Genomic DNA, 20,904 nt, shown 5'->3' with positions numbered 1-20,904 from the left:
AAAAGACCTACTTATTTCACTTAAAGTGTCACACCTCATCAGAGTTGGGACCTTATCTTCTTAAAGAGGGCATGACAAGGTAGACACGAGACCACCAAGACCCATTGATAGTTGGTCTTTAAATAACTAACTATTTTGCGGAGAGAATACTTATAAACATTGGACTCCAATGTTATTTTTCAGCAAGCTGGCAGTGTTAGTGTCCATTTACCACTCACAACAATCAAGGTCGACCCAATGGAGTCAAACTCATGTTACAATAATGTCTTGAATATCAATATTGAAAAAAGTGATCGAGGAGCATTTAACACGAGGCCAAGCCATAAAGAGTTTAGCTAAAGGGGAGTATGTTGACAAGCATCATCACTAGAGTTGCTCATTCAAAGAGACAAGGGAGCATGCTGCAATTGTAAAGGTTTGGTATCGAGTGGACTCAGGGAAAGTTAGATGATGTATTGGATGAATTATGAAAAGCGACTTCGGAATCAACTAAGATAAAGTTGGACCTAAATCGGCATCACTTTTGATATCAAGATAAATCATATATTCAAGTTTTTGAATCAATTAATCTTAAAATTTACCAGCTCATTCTATAAATATTTTTCATTGATCATTAAAATAAATCTAAAAATATAAACAGCTCATCGCTCTATAATTAGTATTCCAATATTATTTTTTTATTGGAGAAAATTAATCAACCGTATAGAAATCTATAATTGCTTTTAGATAGAGGAGTCAACTATCTTATTTTTATCACATCGCCTACCTTTAAAAAAATTTTATATATATATATATATATATATATATATATATATATATATATATATATATATATATATATAAATGGTGGAAGTGATTTTTTTTTTTTTTTTGCTTTTCTTAAATTTTAAATCCTTGATGAATAAGAAATCTAAAAATATATTTACTACTATGTTATAATCTGGGAGGCTTTTATTTATTTATTAATCAATCTAGATGAGTCCGATTAATCATATAGATGAAATCTGACTTTATAAAAATTATTTATCAACCATCATAGTACATCTGAAGATATAAGTGATAGTTCATTCTAGCAAAAGGTAAATATGTTCACCCCCAACGTCTCCACCAACTCGTCCCAAGATCAACACGGAGGAGATAAATCACGAACGGCTACTAATCTTTGGAATAGTTACTAGCACATAAGGGAGATATTTATCTCGGCTTTGTCAAAATTCGAACCTCATATCTCATTGTGACAACACTTTATATGTTAGCCACTGGATTCATCCGAGAGGACTATAAGTGATAGTTCATATAAACACAGAAGGTGGAATTTCCACTCTTCATAAATAAATGCAGGAAGTAGGTTTTTTTTTTTTTTTTTCCTTTTTCTTCTTGAATTTTAAATCTGGATGCATAGGAAGTTCCAAAATATATTTGCTCTAATGTAAATTGTTAAAATAAAAGATAACATGGTTGAGTTGATTATAATTTGTAAAATTAAATAAAGATCTAATCCAATAAAGGCTGAAGATTTTTTTCCGAAGTAAAATAAAGCATAACATATTTTTAGAAATTAAGATGAATTTATTAGTCAAGAACAACTATAAAGCTTTTAAAAAGTAGGAAAAGCTGAAAAGTTCATGAGAGAATCTAACGATGAAGAATACGAAGATGTGACTACGGCAATGTCGTAATTCTCTGGGTTTTCTTTTTTCCTCTTATTTCTTTTCTTTTCACATCTTCACCGGCAGCTTCTACGTGCCTCCTTTCTCATGCTGGAAAGGCTCGGGCGTCACTTGCGTCGGCGGCGTGCCAGTTACGTCGGAAACCTCCGACACTTGGTCTGCCGGATCAGGCGCGTAGCCGCTGGAATTGTAGCGCTGTATCACTAGCACCGACGGCGTGCACGAGAATTCCGACGAGGCGAGATAGCTCCCCACCGGGCCTAGCTCCTGGCAGTCACTCGTTTCAACAAGTGCCACTGCCGGGGGTGACCGGCCCACGAGGTACAGTGTGGTTCGCACGCCCAAATTCTTAATTGCAGCTGCGATCCCATCCCTGTCGGAGGCAGGAGTTTCCTCGTAATTGAGCGACCCCTTCGCGGCGGTGGACAAATTGGCCCTGAAGTTTGAGATTAGCATCTCGTCCTCATTGTAGTTCTCTAGGTTCGCCGTCGGCGGCGGGAGGAAGCGGAGAACCGTGAGAACGATGCCCGGGTGCTCTGCCATGACCGCGCCGTAGCAGAGGGCCTCGCGGTCGTCGGGGCCGCCGAAGAAAAGAACTGCGACATGGTAGGAGACCTCGTTTGGGGCAACCTGGGTGGTGCCGCCGAGGCCTCGGTCGATGAGGATGGCCACGGAGCAGGGCGCATGGCGTAGGACGCGCTGGTTGATGAGGCGGTAGGCGTGGCCGATGGACTCGAGGGCGCCGTCGAGACGCTGCATCTTGTGAAACGGAAGGAGGAGGAGAGCCACACGCTTCTGCTCGGCGCTGGACACGATGTCCTCATGGATGGTGTCGAGGTCCGAGATGGCCGTCATGGGGCGGACGCTGACGGAGCTGAGCCGGCGGTAGGCTTCGAAGGCAACCACCATTCGGTCGGCGTTGTCGCGCTTGTTCCAGAAGGGAAGGCCGTTGCGCCGGACTTTATTGACCATGTAGATGGCCGACGGGCGCTCCGAGAACTCCATGAGGTGCATAGCGTACAGGATGAGTCTCCGGCAGCTGGTGCCGCGGGATGTCTCGACCACGTTGATCAAGGTGGGGATGTTGCGGCTGCCATGGAAGCATGCCATGATGCGGAACTCGTTGTTCATGTCCTTCCTCTCGACATTCCTGCAACTGTAAGATGCGGCTCTCCGCGCCGGCTTGTAGATGCTCATGACAATCGGAGTGGTGATGAAGGTGGTGAACAGAGCCATCAACACCATGATCGCGAAGGTCTCATCGTTCAGCACCTGCATTGCGCGCGCTATTACTCATTGTGGAGCAAACGATCAAACAGTTGGAGAGCAGAGCAGGAGTAGAAACAGAGACGAAAAAGGAAAGGCCAACCTTGCGATCTCTTCCAATGTTGAGGACGATGAGCTCTACGAGTCCCTTGGTGTTCATAAGGAAGCCGAGTGTGACGGCCTCTCGTAGAGGGATCTTGACGGCGACGGAAGCGACGATGGTGCCGGCGATTTTGCCGATGCAGGCGTTGGTGATGACCAGTACGAGAAGGCCCCAAGATTGAGCGCCATGGATGGTAGCGATGTTGGTCTTGAGTCCGCTGGAGACGACGAAGTAGATGGAGGCCGGAGACGAGATCCTCAATCTTCTCGATGAGGACTCCGGCGAATGGGCCGTCCTTAGGTACGAAGATGCCGACCAGAAAAGCACCGAAGAGGGCGTGGATGCCGATTGCGTCGGTGGCGAAGCCGGCTGCGAGGACGATGGCGAGGGTGGCGCAGACGTAGGACTCCTTCACAGAGTCTCCCTCGAGGGAGCGGCGTGCTATCCAGGCGAGGACGGGTCGGAGGAAGATGGCGACGCCAGTGACAAAGGCGATGCCGGTGAGGAGGACCCAGAGGGAGACGAGCGCAGAACCGGAGCCGGAGAGGGATATAGCGAGGGCGAGGAGAATCCACGCGGCCACATCATTGACGGCGGCCGCGGACATGGCCATGCGGCCGAGGTCGGTGGTGAGGAGCTTGAGCTCTGCCAGGATGCGGGCGAGGACGGGGAAGGCGGTGATCGAGAGGGCGACGCCCATGAAGACAAGGAAGGGGGCACGGCGGGCGCCATCGACGATGGTTGCGCGGAGGACGAAGGAAGTGCCGATGCCGATGACGAAAGGGAAGGAGATGCCGACAAGAGCGATGGCAAGGGCCCCCTTTCCGGTGCGGCGGATGGAGCGAAGGTCCAGCTCCAGGCCGACGAGGAAGAGGAAGAAGAGCAGGCCGATGTTGGCCAGGGTGTCGAGCACCGTCATGCTCTGCTTCGGGAACACGTTGTCCATAAACCGCTTGCTGCGGCCCAGTGCCGACGGCCCGAGAAGAATACCGCCCTGCAAACACAAAGATGCAGCAATCACTGCAACTCGACTCTCTGTCGCGAGAAGAGGAGCGGGGAGACAGGGAAAACTAGGGCTTACGATGATCTCAGCGATGACGCGGGGCTGGCGGAGAGGGCGGAGGAGGAAGGCGATGGAGCGGGTGACGACGAGGACGAGGCAGATCTGGAGGATGATGAGCGGAAGCGAGTGGTGCAGCGGGTCGTCGCCGTTCCATGCTCCATTCGACGTCGCCGACATCGGTGCAGGGCAAGCGCTCGCCGCCGCCATTGGCCGGAGTTGCTGCTTTCTCTTCTGCTTCCGTTGACCGGAAAACAATCATCGACGCTGGGCAGTCGGCGGCGGCGCGGATTGGAGCCGCTTGGTTTATTTTACTTGGGGGAAACCTTCGTTTATACGGTACTGCATTCTTCGATCGTGCTTCCACGACACGTGTACAACTGACCACGGCTTCTCAATCTTGAGAGAGGCCTCACTCCGCCCTATATCCAAGTTTCAAAAAAAAAATTCAAACGTGATTACGCTCGAAGACACCAAAATAACTATAACAGAATATTAGTCAATTAAATAATTATTAATCTATTGTTATAGTAATATAATAACCCATGAATTAGCAGATACACATTTTTAGACATCATTAAATTAGTGGATACAATCAATTAATGACTATTAATTAGTGGATCATTAAATTAATAGGACAGTCGTGAGGAGCGACTGGCGGTATCACATTTTATAATAATTTTATAGTGAATTTGATTATGTTAAGTAATTTTGATTAAATTTGAATAATTTTGATAAAACATTAGAAATATATCAGACACCTTTTCACTTTTTATGGGGAAAAAAAACGTTTTAGTAATTTTGATAACTAATTGTTCCCCTATAACCTAATGATTGCTCAAATCACATGCTCATCCTCGATAGTCTCGTCGATAGTATTACTTGAGTGTTTGTCCTCAAGAATATGGTACAATATTAAGATATTTAAATTGTTATTTAGATATTTACGATTCGATCATTAACTATGACGTATTTATAAAAATTTATCCTCCTAATAAAAGACTCGACTAATCGATATTATCAATTTTTTCTTTTTGTTAAATGTTAATTGATAAGATTCATGTTCTTACCAGTTGAAGTTACTCAACCTTTAAGAAGGCATCTTGATGATGCAAGAAAGATGTAAAAACGTGGAATGTTTTAGGGTTATATGTTTTAAGATTTTAATTCATTAAAAATAAAAAATTTGAGAAAAAGAGACCTCGAGTTTAATTTTTTTTAAATAACCCAAGTATCCGGTACTTTAAATTGACTAATCTTAGAGATAAACGACTGACCTTATAAAAATGTTCATAAATCATCAAGATAAATCAAGAAATATTCACGTAGATCCATCTAAAAGTTGACATTCCAATAAAAACAAATCCCTATAACATACTAAGATTGAGATTTAACCCTTAGATATTTGATTAACCGCTTGAAAGATTTAATCGTAAATACTATTACTTAGGAATTTATGTTCTTAGTTTCGCCTAAGCCATTCAATTGTTGTAATAAAACTATTACATAAACCTAAAACTAAAGAAATGTTAAAATAAATAGTTTTAATGCTCTCTCTAACATTTTTTTCTTTAAATTTATTTAGCAATTAAAATGTATTTCAAAACTATTATATGAATTTAAATTGACCAAGCTTTAAAAATGGCCTCTTTGTTTGGTTCACTTAACGCATCAAGTCATTCTATGATTTTCACTTACATCATTTGAGTCATAAGAGCCCATCTATAAAATTTGCGACTTTTTACCAAATGACATAAAGTTTTTAAAATTAACAAATCATATAAGGTTGTTTCAAAAATATTAAATCACATACTCATTTCCTATTTTAACGCTATTAGTCGACTGGTTATTTTATTTTAACGCTATTAGTGGTTATTTTGATCAGTCAAATCAATTTTATCCTATGCTAAAAAGTTAAAATTTTATGCTAAAAAAGTTAAAATTTCAAGTAAATCAGTCGACTGGTTTTTTTAAATCAATCAACCGATTTACATTTTTTTTTTTTTTTATCCATATCGATTTTAGATCAAATCAATTGATAGAACAAATGATCTCGAATTGATACGACCTCAAATTGGTATTTAAAGGCATGAAAATAATCAGTTAATTTTATCTAAAATCAATTAATGGACCAAATGACTTCAGATTAACATAAAATTAATTTATATGTGTTAATCTACCTCTCCTAATTATATACATATCTTTAAATATCAATTTGATTCAATATATTAAGAATAATAATTTTTAAAAAACAAATATATTTTAAAAAAAATTAATTCGTGTTAAAACAATTATCGCTCTCAGTATATTGGATCAAATTAATCTTTGAGAATATTATCAAAAGAAGTGGACGAACACATAATAACTAATTTAATGTCAATCCGAACTTGTTTGATCTACCAACTGATTTTACCTAAAACCGACTAATGGACCCAATGACCTCAAATTGGTATGAAAATAATTTTTATGTGTTCGACTAATTCTCTTAATTATATTCATTCTCTCAAATACCAATTTAACCCAATATATTAAGAGTAATGTTTTTTAATACGAATTAAAATTTTTAAATATATTCGTATTCAAAAAATCATTACTCTTAATATATTAAATCAAATTGATATTTAAATACATAAATATAATCAAGAGAGATAACGAAATATATAAAAATTAATTTCATATCAATCAAAAATTGTTTGATATATCAACTGATTTTATCTAAAATTAATTTTGATGATAAAAAAAAATTAATGGACTGATTTAAAAATCTCGACATTTCACATAACAAAATCAATTCAACTAATAACATGATTTAGTAACTTTGAAACTTACCGTATATGATTTGATAATATTAGAAACTTAACTACGTGAGCCATAAAATTTTATCAAAAGTAGTATGTGAACCCTAAAAAAAAAGAAAATCATTTACCTATCATTAAAAAAAATATATCAGTCTAAAATGAAGAAGTCAATGAGTTTTGTCCTTCCCGAATAAATATAATATTTGAGTACCCATTACTTTAATTCATATATTGTTAATAAAGTTTTTTTAACTTATATTTTATGATAAAGAGGGCAGTTTGACTTATCTACAAGTGACTAGATAAGCAAACTGCACTTTATCTGGCAAGCATGATCCAAACATTACGCTTTAGTATTAATTTATTGTCAACCATAATTGCGTTTATTAAAACATTATCTTTTACTAGAATTAAATGCATATATAAGCTTTGAGGATTTCTTTAATTGACTAGACATTGACATTGTAATTATATCAAAATAACATTATAAAATAAATAATTAATTGTTGTTATTTTATTCATGTACTATTTCTACATATAAAAATAAAAAACATAGAGCATTTTAAACTAATTTAAATATAAAAATGAGTATTTCCTCAACTCAATACCCACAAAAGCAAAATAATAAAATGAAAATTAAGCAAAAGTGAAGGAAGAACTTTATATTGTATAATACAAAGTTAGAAATATACAATGGCCGCGCCGTAATGGCCTTAATGCAAGCACTTGGCCTTTGAAACTCAAGCACCACCCTTTGTCGTTCCAAAAGCCAATTAAGGAGATCATTGTGAACCACTTAATCCTTATTCCTTGACATTATTAGACTAAAGACCAACTCCACAAGCATAAGAAAATGAAAACTTTTGGCCGAATCTATCTCAAGTAAAATGCAAAATAATTAAACTGTTTTTTTCATTGTTAGGAGCCTACTCCATCTGGATTTCAAATTTAAGTAAATTTTGTTTTTGTTGTAATGAATTATTTGAAAGGGTTGAAGGGTTAGGGAACTCACCGTAGCAGGTAAATAAAGAACCCAAGTTTAAATTCACCATACACTCGCACTTTGATCAACCACATCATCACTACTGGCCCAGGCTCGAGCCTTGCTGCAGCACAGTCGGTCGATTACGCATAGAGAATAGAGTTCATTTGTAAGAGAAATTCACTGATGTTCACTGCTAGCAACATCAACTTTTATGAATGTGAAACTAAAAATACAATCTGCAAAAGTATGAACAAGAAATACCGTTTAAGCAGGGATACCTGATGGGGCCATCTGATGAGCTTTCTGCTGTCCATTCGCAGCTAAATCTTGCAGTTGAACATCTACCTCACAACTTATCTATTCAGTTTGTCAGCCAGTCAAAAAAAAAACTTACACTAATACTATGTTTACTTGGGAGAACGGAAAAACTAAGGAAAAAAATTTCGTTGTTTACTTCATTAAAATTTTAAAAGGGAAGAGAAACACAATACATTAGCGGATGATTTTATAACAAAAATTAATCACCTCAAAATTGAACGGAAAGCAACGGATAGGAAAAAAAAATGACGCATGTACCTGTTGTCATTTACAAAATTACATCATATATATATATATATATATATATATAATGACCATTGAACCTTTTTCAAGTCACAAAATTATACCATATACCCAAAAAATAATGCATGTATCCCTTTTTAATTATAAAAATTTCACCGCATGTACCCCACCTTTCTTAATCAAGGTAAACAAACATGCAGAAGAAGATATTTCTTTCCCTTTTCATTCTCTTCTCATGCCCTTAGATTTATTTCATCCATCTATCGTCCACTCCATATAAACGGAGCATAAGAGACAGTCATTTGACGTGCAAACTGATTGAAATATTACAGAAACATATGATCCAAGGTCTAGCACAAGTACATCTTTTGCTCACTTTGTATCCGTGTGACCATGAAATAAAACCAAACCATTATTTCCACAATTATAAAAGGAGAAAACAATCCATATACCTGCAAGCATACTTTCATGGTCCTTATTCTTCATATATAAAACTCAGAGATAAGTTAAGCACTTTACAGTGCAACCAATGAAACACAAGATGTTGTAAATGTCTCCAAAAAAGTCAAATCCATCGGGTTTACAAGTGTAATGTGAATCATGTAGGTGAAAAACAAAATTCACCCAAGTGATGCTGCCAGCAACTAGATCAGACCAATCTACTATGTTTATAGTACGACCATTGCAAATGCATAAATGCCCACAATTGAAGAAATGGCTGACAGAGATAATCCGTGAACCTTTCTTACAAAAAGAAATTCAAATAAATCAACCGCAACAGCAACATACAATTTTTACCAAAATTAAATTTCTTCAAGCATCTAAAATTATAATACCTATAATTACGTTCTCTATGCTAGAGGCGTTATTATGACAATTTCACTGTAATGCATTCTTTTAACTGGTCACTTATTTTGCCAAATCAACTAGTAATCCACTGAGTTCAAGTTATATTAATGTACGCAATAGCACAAGTAAAGCTTCTACCTTGTTTTGAGGCTTGATCAGTGAGTACAAACCAGGTATGACAATCACATCATGTATCATAAGATGGCTACGGTAAAATTAAATGACTTATTTCTTTATTTCCCCAAATCTGGTTAAATTACTCTTTGTCCCACAAAGTTCCAAAATGTAGAGCATGGTCATTTGAGTGTTGAATCATTACTAATAGATAGTTATTAAAGTTACTAGCTCGTGTGCTAAGGGCTCATTCTATATGACTTTAACTTTTGAATATCATGCTTTAGCTATTTTTATGGTCTCGCTTGATGAACACAGTAAAATGGTTTCCCATTAAACTAAAATTTTGGTGGATTGATGACTGCAAAGGTAGTGGTAAATGAAGTTATTTAGCCTACTCATTTGTTCCCTATTGTCTGCTTGTGATGCATCCAAATTGATTACAAGCAAGATGTTACAAATCCTTTGTCAACTACACAATCCCGTGACAAAACCGAAGCTATGAATTAAACTTGATCCAAGTTGCCTCCTGTATTGCCAAATTGTAACAATTCTTCAACACAATATGGGTGAATCGTCATCTATAACATCAATTGATACACATCCCCACTTAGATTCACAATATCCTCCCCCAAACTTTTTGAGGATGGGAATTTATTCCACAAATCATATGTGCAAGTAAGCCAAGTAGAATACACCAGTTACCTATACAGATCAGAAGAAAACCAAAAAAATGGGAAAAATCAAATGCTCATGGATAGAAATTTCCCATAAGAAAAGATGTGGTTAGAGCATTTATTTTTCAGCAATATTTCATAAAAAAAGATACAAGTGATATGGATCAAGCCAACTGCATAGCACATATGCATTGCAAAAGCAAATGTCAAAAAAAAAGACCCCGCCATGCGGGGTCCCGAGGAAGGATTCATTGTACGCAGCCTTACCCTGCTTTTTGCAAGAGGCTGTTTTCAGGATTCGAACCGTGACCTTTTAGTCATATGACAATAACTTTACCGTTGCGCCAAGACTCCCCTTCACATAATGTAAAGTAAATGTCTTGCAAAAGCAAATGTCAGTATTAAATAATATTTAGATTTATAAAAATGACCGACAAACATAATGTAAAGTATATTTATCCAATTCACATTTCTATACCGTGTTTATGGAACAGTATGAGTTTATTGTTTGCAAAACAGATTGTGTGTGTGTGCGCGCCCTAAGGAGGATGCATTTATTACTTGCCTAACAGCAACACTTACAAGTTTCAAGCTATCAACTGACAATAGTTACTTCAGAATCCACCTAGATAATTCACATATGCGGCCTCAATGAATCTTCTAAACACATGATTTCCATATCTATCATCATAGTGCATCCTCTCTGCATTTTGCCTAAGTTGATGCATCACTAAATTAATTTTCATTATCACCTTCTAACATTCATTCATCTTTTGTGAGCATGACCTCAGCTGCAATAAACTTGTCACTTCATCTTTGATAACCTCAAAATCTTGTTGTAAGCTTTAGGTGGGGTTAAGCAAGTAATTCCTCTCAAGAAGATTATACTTTTGAAGATCCTATCAACTCAAATTCTCTCTTCAAGATCATCACCAATTTCAATCACAACCACAATAATGTCTTCATCATCTTTACTGATTGTCTTTCATTTTTTTTATCTTCTATTTTATGTAGCAAGCTAGACATAGATGATAACTATGAAGCAAAAAGGTGATTTCGCTCACCCAAGCACCCCTCATCACCGGCCCCATAGATGATAACTATGTTCCAGTGGAAAGGAAGAGATGTTACAGTTTGATATTCTAGTATTTATTAAAAAAAAATATTACCAGAAAATTATTGCAGAAATTAGAGAATCTAAAGGGCAAAAACAGATTCTATAAAGCAAAGAAAAACATGTAGAAGCAAGATCTCAAACTATGAAATTTATTTAGGCATTAAAAATCACAAAGTTAAGAGTTAGATAAAAATAAGTAAAAAATAAAGGTAAAACAAAAACTTTAGCAAGTGCTAGGCAGCTTAAAAGTACACATATAATGAAGATGCAATAGACCAAATAAAAAAGATGCAGTAGATCAAATAAAGGCATTTCATTAAACAGAAATTAGGAGTACATAATGCACCTAACAATTTCCAATGACTGCAAGCAAACATTGACCGTGCTATCTAAAGTACACAACGCACCAATCAACTCCAAACTGCATAATAGGGGTACTAAGTAACTAGCTTTGACAGCTTCATAATCTTTGTCCCACATGTATCTGCACCAGTTCACAACAATTCAATGTCAAGCATTTCAAGGAAGCAACATAAGTATCCTTCTTATAGATGCAAAATCCTCAAAGTTCCAATACTTCAGACCAATAACTATGAGCCTTATAGAACGAGCATTGCTCTAAAGAAATGATTTCATCAAAGTTAGAAACTATTAAGACTATAAAAAAATATTATTATTTAGAAACTTAAATTATATTAGGTACCATAATAATCTAATACATTAAAGCATAGAAACTCTAAGATCCTCACCTTGAGTTGATTCAGGAATCCTAGGAACACTATCAGCAAGTACCAACAACTACGTCATCCTTAACATGTCCACCTTGAGAACCTTTGAGGGCTCCTCTTTCATCCCTCTCCCCTTGACCCACAGCTTTCGGAGCATGTGAGATGGCAATCAACCTACGCTCTGTCTCAACGTTCTGTGCATGGCTCTGCATCCCTACCATAGAATCCACCTTGTTCTTACCTTCTGCATTGACCTGGACTTGCTTCTGGGCCACCCTGATCGGCTCCTGAAACCTCATCCATCGATCCCTCTCCCTGTTCTGAACCTTCTGTCCCACCATGGCTGCTACCGCACTGTTTAACTTTGGCATCTTTTTCTTATGATCCACAACTTCAGGCTTAGAACTCAATGAAACATTTGGATGGGCTTCACTTTTCTTCTTCTCCTTCTCAGCCTTGGAAAGTAAAATAACCCTCTCGAGTGCTTCCCTCGCTCTCTTCGTTGCAATTGCAGCTTCCTTGACCTTTCTATCAGAATCTGCCCTGGAAGATGACGCCGCCCGGCTCATCGATGCGGCGGCCAACTGGGCAGCAGCCAGAAGAACTTTAGCCGACTTGAGATCCACCGATTTTTCCGCACCAAGAGGGAAATAGGTGGCGGAACTACCGGCATCGGAGCAGCTAGAGCAGAAGAAGGGGCCAGCGGGGTCGGGAAGGCAGGCCGCGTGGGAGACGGAAGGGCATCGAGAGCAACGGACGACGGGGCAGGCGCCCCCGTCGAGGAGGAGATCGAAGCAGGAAGCGCAGAAGCAGCCAGGGTGGTAGCGAAGGACGCAATTAGTGCAAAGGCGGCAGAAAACGGTTCGGTGACGAACGTGGTGGAGCAGCCAGGTGTCGCGAACGCCGCAGCCGTCACCGCCGCACCCGGCAGGCCGGTTGTCCCTCTTCGTCTCCGCCGGCGTCGTCATGGCCGCCGTGGCATCACGGTCGACGATCTCGAAGCCCTAAAGCACGAGAGGGTACGACGGATCGGGTGCGAGGGCAAGAGCTAGGGTTTATTCTCCCCCAAAATCGAAAAGGCAGGGATGAGGGATGTCCGCGAACGTTTGGGGACCTCTCTTTTTCATTGACGCTCGTTTTTCGACTCTAATTTAGGGTTTGGGCTCAGCTTCAAACGTCTCTCTGGCCCAAGCCGTTTGACCTTTCAAAGTGCTTTATTTTAAAAATAAAAAAAAAGGGTATTTTGTAATTTTATTAAAAAAAACAATTTTTATTAGTGACTTATTAAATACATCCTCTCCTCGTGTTTTCCTTCGTCTCCCCCTTCATGGACCACGGAATCCCCTCTACCTCCTCTATGCGTGTTGCATCTTCTTTCTCATCAGCCACAACATGCCATCTCATCCTCCTTCAAATATTAGTTGAGATCAATCATAGCCTCCTTCGAGCCATTGGCCGTGCGGTAACTCCTTTACGCCGCCTTCTTCCTCATCAATTGTGATATTCCTTCCTCGACTTTTACACCCTCGATCATGTTCATTTCACTTTTGTTTTTTTATTGTTTTTTTGGTTGGTTGGTTGGTTATGTCATTAAAATTTTATCTTTAAAATATAGTGATTAGATTATAGTTTTAATAAAAAAATTAAAATAAAAAAAATTGAGATGAACACGAGATGTACGGGATATTAAAATTATATATAAATATATATTTTACATTGCACACACATAGTGAACAATCCTCACATGGAATATGATCAGGATGCCTAGAAGTAATCTGAGCGCTTTAACCAATATATATATGAATTTTACCATGCACATCCACAGTGGGTGACCCTCACATAGAAAATGATCAGGGCACCCGGAAGTAATCTGAGTGCTCTAACTTATATCCTCCACACCCTTACTCTGCACATCCATAGGCAACTGAGTACGAATCGAGCTCTCGGAAGCCCTTTTAGGCACTTCAATCCTTAAAAGTGAACTGAAACGTACGGATCACACTCAATCGCCCATAAGTATGTAGGATAAGAGTATGCAGGGTAAAGTTCATAATATATATATATATATATATATATATATATACACACACCACGCCCTTACTCTACACATCCATAGGCAACTGGGTGCAAACCGGGCTCTTGGAAGCCCTTCTAGTAGGGATGGCAATTTCATCCAAATCCGATGGATAATCCGACATCCGACCCGAATGGAGGAGGATATAGAGAGAATTTTTATACCCGATTATAGTAAATGGGTATTCGGGTATGGATATTTCGGGTATGGGTATGGAGGCGGATGTGGTAAAATCCTACCCATACCCTACTCGATACCCGATATATATATTAATTTATTTATTTATAAGCCTCATTTTTTATTAGGAAAGAAAAAACTTTAGCCCGTTTTCCGTCTTAGAAAAAAAACTTAGTTTGTCGCTTTATCCTGTTATCAACACGCATCTCATCTTCTTTTCCACGAAAAATGTGTAGTAATTGTAATAGAACTAATTACACTAATGCAGTAATCTATAATTGCACCAATAAATGACAAGCATGCAATAAACGTTAATAACATTAAGGGTTAAGAAATTGTGTATCTCCGGTCGAAGCGGCGGGCGTGCCAACTATCTTTAGAGAATTGATTGCCGCCCACGGTGCAGAGGTTCTCCGGTAAAATCCTCCCAAGATCCGACAACCGCTCGCGTCGCTCGTAGGTGCACTCGAAAACGAGCGCCGCACTCGGACTCAACCTCAGATCGCGAACCAAGCCTCAGAACTCAGAAAGAAGGAAGAAGAAGTAGAAAGCAAGGGAGAAGGAATGCTTTGCTTTCTAGAGTGAGTTGAGAAGGAAGTGAGGAAGTGTATTTATACACTTGAAGCAGTGCAGAGGAAGGGACGCACACTTTGCTTCTGCTTCCTCTTCTCACGCGCGGATGCGTTGTTTCGCATCCTCACGCGACGCGGACAGAACCGAAGCGCTGCTTCGCTTCCTCACGCGGACCAAAACCGAAGTCCGCTTCCTCACACGCGGAACCAAACTCTGGTTTGGTTTTGGTTCAGATCGAACCGGTTCGGTTTGGTTCAGACTGAACCAAACCAGCAAAAATAGAACAGACCGGGCCGCCCGTGAGCGCAAGGCCCACGGGCTGGGGATTTGCACCCCCCCTGCGCGCGTTAATCGCGCACGTGACGCCCGGTTTATGGATTTCCGGCTCGAACCCCCCAAATCCACTCGATTTGGGCTTGGCCCGCACATGCGTGTAGGTCCTCTTATCATTGCTAAGCAAGGATGGAAGGGCTTCCTATATAAGCCCTTCCAAGCTTCTCCACTTAGCAATGTGGGACTAAAAACACTACAAAAAAAAATGCTTTGAATTTAAAACAAAATTCAACAAAATGTTCATCCGATTAAAGGAGCGCGAGACGAGGAAGAGCTGACAAGTATATTAAAATATTTTTTTTAAATGAAAATGGTAGGGAATAATAAGATTATGGGTAGGATATGAGTACCCGAAACTCCAACGGGTATGGGGATGGGTATGAAAGTTAAATAGCCGATGGGTATGGGAATGGATATGGGTATAAATATAATAAATAGGGATGGGTACGGAGGATATGAAATCCTACCCAAATCCTACCCATTGTCATCCCTACCTTCTAGGCACCCCAATCCTTAAAAGTGAATTGAAACGCCCAGATCACACTCAATCACCCATGAGTGTATAGGACAAGAATGTGCAGGGTAAAGGTCATAATATATATATATATATATATATATATAGCACACCTCACTTCTGTGACTGTGTTGCACGACTGAGTGAGTTGGGGGTGCCCGGAAGTCATCTCGACGCCCCGAGTGAGTACAAATTATGGTGCCCCAAGTCAATTCCAGGAAAGGGTGTCAATTTGGGCAGGTTCATGGGTTCGGGTCAGATTGAAGATCGATTTTCAAAAAAAAAAAAAAAATCCTGACCTAGACCTGAAAATCCTAAACCCGAATCTGAACCTGAATAACTCGAATAACCTGCCCAGTCCACCCCCGAAAACCCTTTTTTTAATTATGTCCCTATATTTTTTTACTTTCATCTCAATATTTCATGATTATTATACTACATTCTATTATTTATATATACAAAACATCTTAATTTTTATAATAAAATTTGATTTAACCTAAAAATTTTTTAAAATCCTAAATTTAGATTAACCTCAACCCAAACATGATTTTTTACATGTCAACTTAGTTTGGGTTGGCGGGTCATGTTTATTTTGACACCCCTACTTCCAAGCGCCTCGACTTATTCAATCTCACAACATCATCACGAAAGTGAGGTGCACAGTGTATCATATCTCTCTATATATACGAAAATATTATGTTGCATACCTATCCGTGAGCACTCAGTATTTTTTTAGATTTAGGATATAGTATTTAGGCTAAAGGCGGTGAAATTTTTTTATAAAAATAATATGGAGTACTCACCAATGGGTGTGTATATATATACACACACACATTTTATTGGTGCACATAACTGAGAGCTTAAAAAATATATATAAAAAAATCAGCATGGACGATGTTGTAAGTGTAACCCATGGTTGGGCGCCCAAGAAATCATATACTTTGAAAAATATTAATAAAATTAATAAGAAATAAAGAAATAAAAGTAACCATATATATGATTTTATTAGAATTTTTAGAATTCTAAATAATTTTTTATATATTTTAAAAGAATAAATTGATTAGGATTTAGCCATTTTAAAATTGATTGAAGTTATTACCATAAGATTTTAATTAGAAACGGAAGTTCTAAATTAACAACCTCATCTCCTTCCTCATGCGCACTCGTGGTGTCGTCGCTGTAGCTTCCACCTCGCACCTGACCTCGATGCAGCCCTGACCGACCCTCCCCTCTCTACCCTCCTCCCTCAACATTGACCCCAAGCAGAAGCCCAACCTACTCGTCCATTTCCCGCACCACGAATCGACCAAGTTCCCACTGTCAAACTCACATGCAACCACCAATACAACGGCATCAGAAGACGTTGTGCATCGCTGCAGTCTCCACCTCCGACGTCGTGCATCCTATTGCCACCTGTTGAGCAAAAGAATGTTCATATATCTCTACAATGATATGATATTGTCCACTTTGGGCCAAGACCTTCATGACTTTGCTCTTAGCTCTCCCCAAAATGTCTCATGCCAATAAAAATCATATATCCTTTTTTAACTCATGATTTTTATCAAATCTTTCCAATGTGGGACTTTGATTGAATCCCAACAATCCTCCCCTCAAATGAAGGATCACATTTACTCTCATGGTTCGGGCCTCCCCGCAAGCATCCGATCACCTTGATTTACTTTGGGCCTCCTTGTAAGTATCTGCATCTGGTCATCTTGACCTGCTCTGGGCCTTCCCACAAGCATTCAGTCATCCTGATATGTTCCGGGCCTTCTCCACGAGTTCTGGTCACCTTGACCTGCTTCGAGCCTCCTCGCGAGGATCCATTCACCCTAACCTACTCGCCTCCCCACAAGAATCCGGTCACCCTGACCTACTCCAGGCCTCCCCACAAGCATCCAGTCATCCTGATCTACCCCAGACCCACCCTCAACTTCCTTCAAGGCCACTCCACATGGCATCTGGTCCGGACCATGACTCTGATACTATTTGTTATGCAAAATTATGTTCACATATCTCCACAATGACATGATATTATCCGCTTTGGGCCTAGGCCCTTATGACTTTACTCTTGGGCTCTCCCCAAAAGGTCTCATGCCAATAGAGATATCCTATATCTTTTTTAAACCCATGATTTTTACCAAAAATTTCCAATGTAGGCATGTAGCATTTTAATTGAATCCCAACACCGCCACATGCTTCTAGTTAGACCACTAGATTGCCCCCGGGGCTATGGTACAGTGGCAAGGTATCCAGGTTGTCACCCAGACACCCGTGGTTCGAGCCCCAGTTATGGTGAATTTATAGGAATTTTTCTTTCAAATGGGGCACGCAACTAAAAGATGTTGGGCTTCTGGGCTGCCCGCTGTGAGCGCTTCCCGATTTACCCTGGTGCCCGGTGAGAAACTTTCATGAGACCAGATCGATCATCCCAGATTCAACGTTACCCAACTTGATTAATCATTTTTTTTAGTTAGACCACTACATCGGCGGTCCAATGTGGTAGTGCTAAATCGTTGCGACGTAGTGGATGACGTCAAGCTCCTATGGATCCATCATTACCATCACTTAATGAGCAACGCCATCGTCATTCTTGACCTCCCCTCCGTAAATTGTCGGCCATCGCTCCTGTTCTCCTTTGCCAATGGAGAGGGTAACAAGCAAAATGTAGTTCAATTGACCGTAATTAGATTGATTAATTATGCCATCCTATGTTAATTAGTATTATTAGTTTATTTAAGTTGATAATTGATTAGGGTATAGTAATTTAATTGATTGATTACTTCAATTAAGTGATTGATTAATCGATAGAATAATTGGGTTTAATTATATGATTAGAATTTGTTTGATTAATGTAGATTAAACTATTTAGTTAATTAAGCAAAAATGATATTTGATTTATTTATGTAGTATTGATGATCTAGAGTTTATCCTATCATGTGTGTATAGTCTATGTACTTATATTTAACTTTTTACATATGTATGGAGCTGGTACTAAGAGGACTGCTAAGATAACGGATGTTTTAATAACCTAAGGAATTATAATTTACAAAAATTAAATGTTATCTAGTTGGGCAAATAATTATTAATTATAACGAGGCTTTCTCAATTATATATGTTATCTGAAATATCTCATATTTCTACTATTTTTAATTTCCTTTTACTTTTGGTAGAGAAATTAATTAACTGATCTAATTATTTCTTTATAAATGTAACCCACCTGTATCAAATTTGAAGACTTAATTTAGTGATTGCCTCCGTAGGGTAAGTCAATTCTAAAATACATCTTAAAATCTTATCTCATGAGAAAAACAACCTTGTTATTGTAATGAGTAGACACCCTCAGTAGGGATGACATAATCAAAATGTCTCAAGGCGCTACTAAAAACTCATGATGTTATTTTAACGGTGGAGACCAAAGGTCATATTATCCGCTCCCACTCATTATTTTGCAAATGTGTATTAAATTTATAAAATAACTTTTATTTTATAACCTTCCTTAGTGAATTCAGACATTTTGAACCATAATTAAGATCTTTATAATTTGTAAACAATTTAAAATTATAAATGAAATGAATTTAGCGATTAAATTTATAATATTCACATTTGACCCATTATTTTACAAAATCCAATTGCAAACACTCATTAAATTTTACAATAAGACTCTTAAATTGACATGCTGAAAGTGCATATAATTGTACGTTGTAAAATTAAACACTCACTATTCTATCTTCAACATATTCCATAACAACGTAATCATTATCAACATAATAAAACACGCAATAAGAAAATGAAAAACTTGGTCGGACATTATGGATTAAAATACGATAAAAGAAATTTATCAATAAAACCATGTCATGGTGCATAAAAAATTGTTATGAATAACTTTTATTCAATAATAATAATATTAATATTCTAGGTCTAAAGAATTGAAAAGAGATATAATTTATCTTATTTAGAAAATGATCTAATGCCCCCAGAGCGTAACATAAACGGTGAGCGTATAGTATCTATGATGTAATGGTCAGGGGTCGATTCTCAGGAATTGACGATTGAAGTTTATCCCGCCATGCGCATATGACATGTGTACCTACATGAACCTCTCTCCATATCTGTGAGACCAGCACTAGGGGGACGCTAAGGTAACGAATCTATTTTTTTTTTAGAAAATGATCTAATTGTAAAACAAACATGAATGACTAATATAATCCCATACAAATATACAATCAAATGACAATGAATTCATTTGCACATCATGTCACATTCATCATCATGGATAGACTGTGAAAAATATATATCATGCAGAAGTTGTTATTAAAAACATTAATCAATATAGTGTATTAACCAAAGCTATGACATCAATTATTAATCGCTTAAGTTGTATCGCATATTTTAATAATTTAAAATTATTCTATAATCTCTAGTACAGGATGTTTGACATTGTAGTTCTTCCATACCTACTCTCCAGTACCAATAAACGGACGTATGGTCGTTTAACTATTTGATCTTCCTTGTCACTCAAAAGGATTGATTTCATTATTGTAATCTTCTTATTTATTATTTTTCTTAACTCCTGCCAAGAAAGAAAATATATTTTAATTGATATGATTATTAAAAATTTATAATTCTTAAAATCATAATATATCCCATCTTTCCGTATCATTAATATAAATCATATATATATGAATGTGTTGAACGTGTGATATTGTAGAATATATGATATCTATATATTAATTATATCCAACAATTTACCTTTCTTTTTCTTATTTTATTATAAGACACTAATTGTTATCATATATAATTCGGAGATGGTATGGAAAACTATGGCCTTTAATCTAAGGTTCAATAATATTGATTAAATTAAACTCTTTTATTAATAAGTCAATGTTATTAATTCTAAAGTTATTCTACTATACATTTGGAATTGTATTCTTAAAATTATATATATATATATATATAATTATTCAAGAGTAATGAATAATCATACATTCATATAGTCATTACATATAAATTGATCCTACATTAAACAGCCATACCAAAGATAAGTAATTTCTATTAACCTCTTTAATTATATCTTTTTCCTTAAGTCTCATTGATTGTCTAATGAATAATATATTTTTGATCTAATCATAAATTAAGTGCTCTTAGTATTCAAATATCAAATTAACACTTAAGTGAACCGTTTAGGAAGTAATAGATTTCATCTTTTATATTAATATTCCCGACTATTTATTTTATTGTATTTCGAATATTATCAAGAATATTTAATATTACCTCATTTATGTCATTACTTGATAAGTCAAAA

General features: G+C 37.8%; 1 protein-coding gene and 1 pseudogene across 1 annotated transcript; both read right to left on the bottom strand.

Moving 5' to 3' along the window:
• Positions 1 to 1,506: 1,506 nt before the first annotated feature.
• On the bottom strand, positions 1,507 to 4,482 carry LOC122021917 (annotated as a pseudogene).
• Positions 4,483 to 11,494: 7,012 nt separating this feature from the next.
• Positions 11,495 to 13,097, bottom strand: LOC122020458. Its single transcript, XM_042578396.1, has 2 exons — positions 11,950 to 13,097; positions 11,495 to 11,684 (listed from the first exon to the last, which is right to left on the bottom strand). Exon 1 carries the CDS (start codon positions 12,894 to 12,896, stop codon positions 11,982 to 11,984), a length of 915 nt encoding a protein of 304 aa, XP_042434330.1. The 5' UTR covers positions 12,897 to 13,097; the 3' UTR covers positions 11,495 to 11,684; positions 11,950 to 11,981.
• Positions 13,098 to 20,904: the final 7,807 nt, after the last annotated feature.

This window comes from Zingiber officinale, chromosome 9A (assembly GCF_018446385.1).
Source record: "Zingiber officinale cultivar Zhangliang chromosome 9A, Zo_v1.1, whole genome shotgun sequence".
NCBI lineage: Eukaryota > Viridiplantae > Streptophyta > Magnoliopsida > Zingiberales > Zingiberaceae > Zingiber > Zingiber officinale.
The sequence above is the reverse complement of the archived record's forward strand: the minus strand, read 5'-3'. Positions and strand labels throughout refer to the sequence as shown.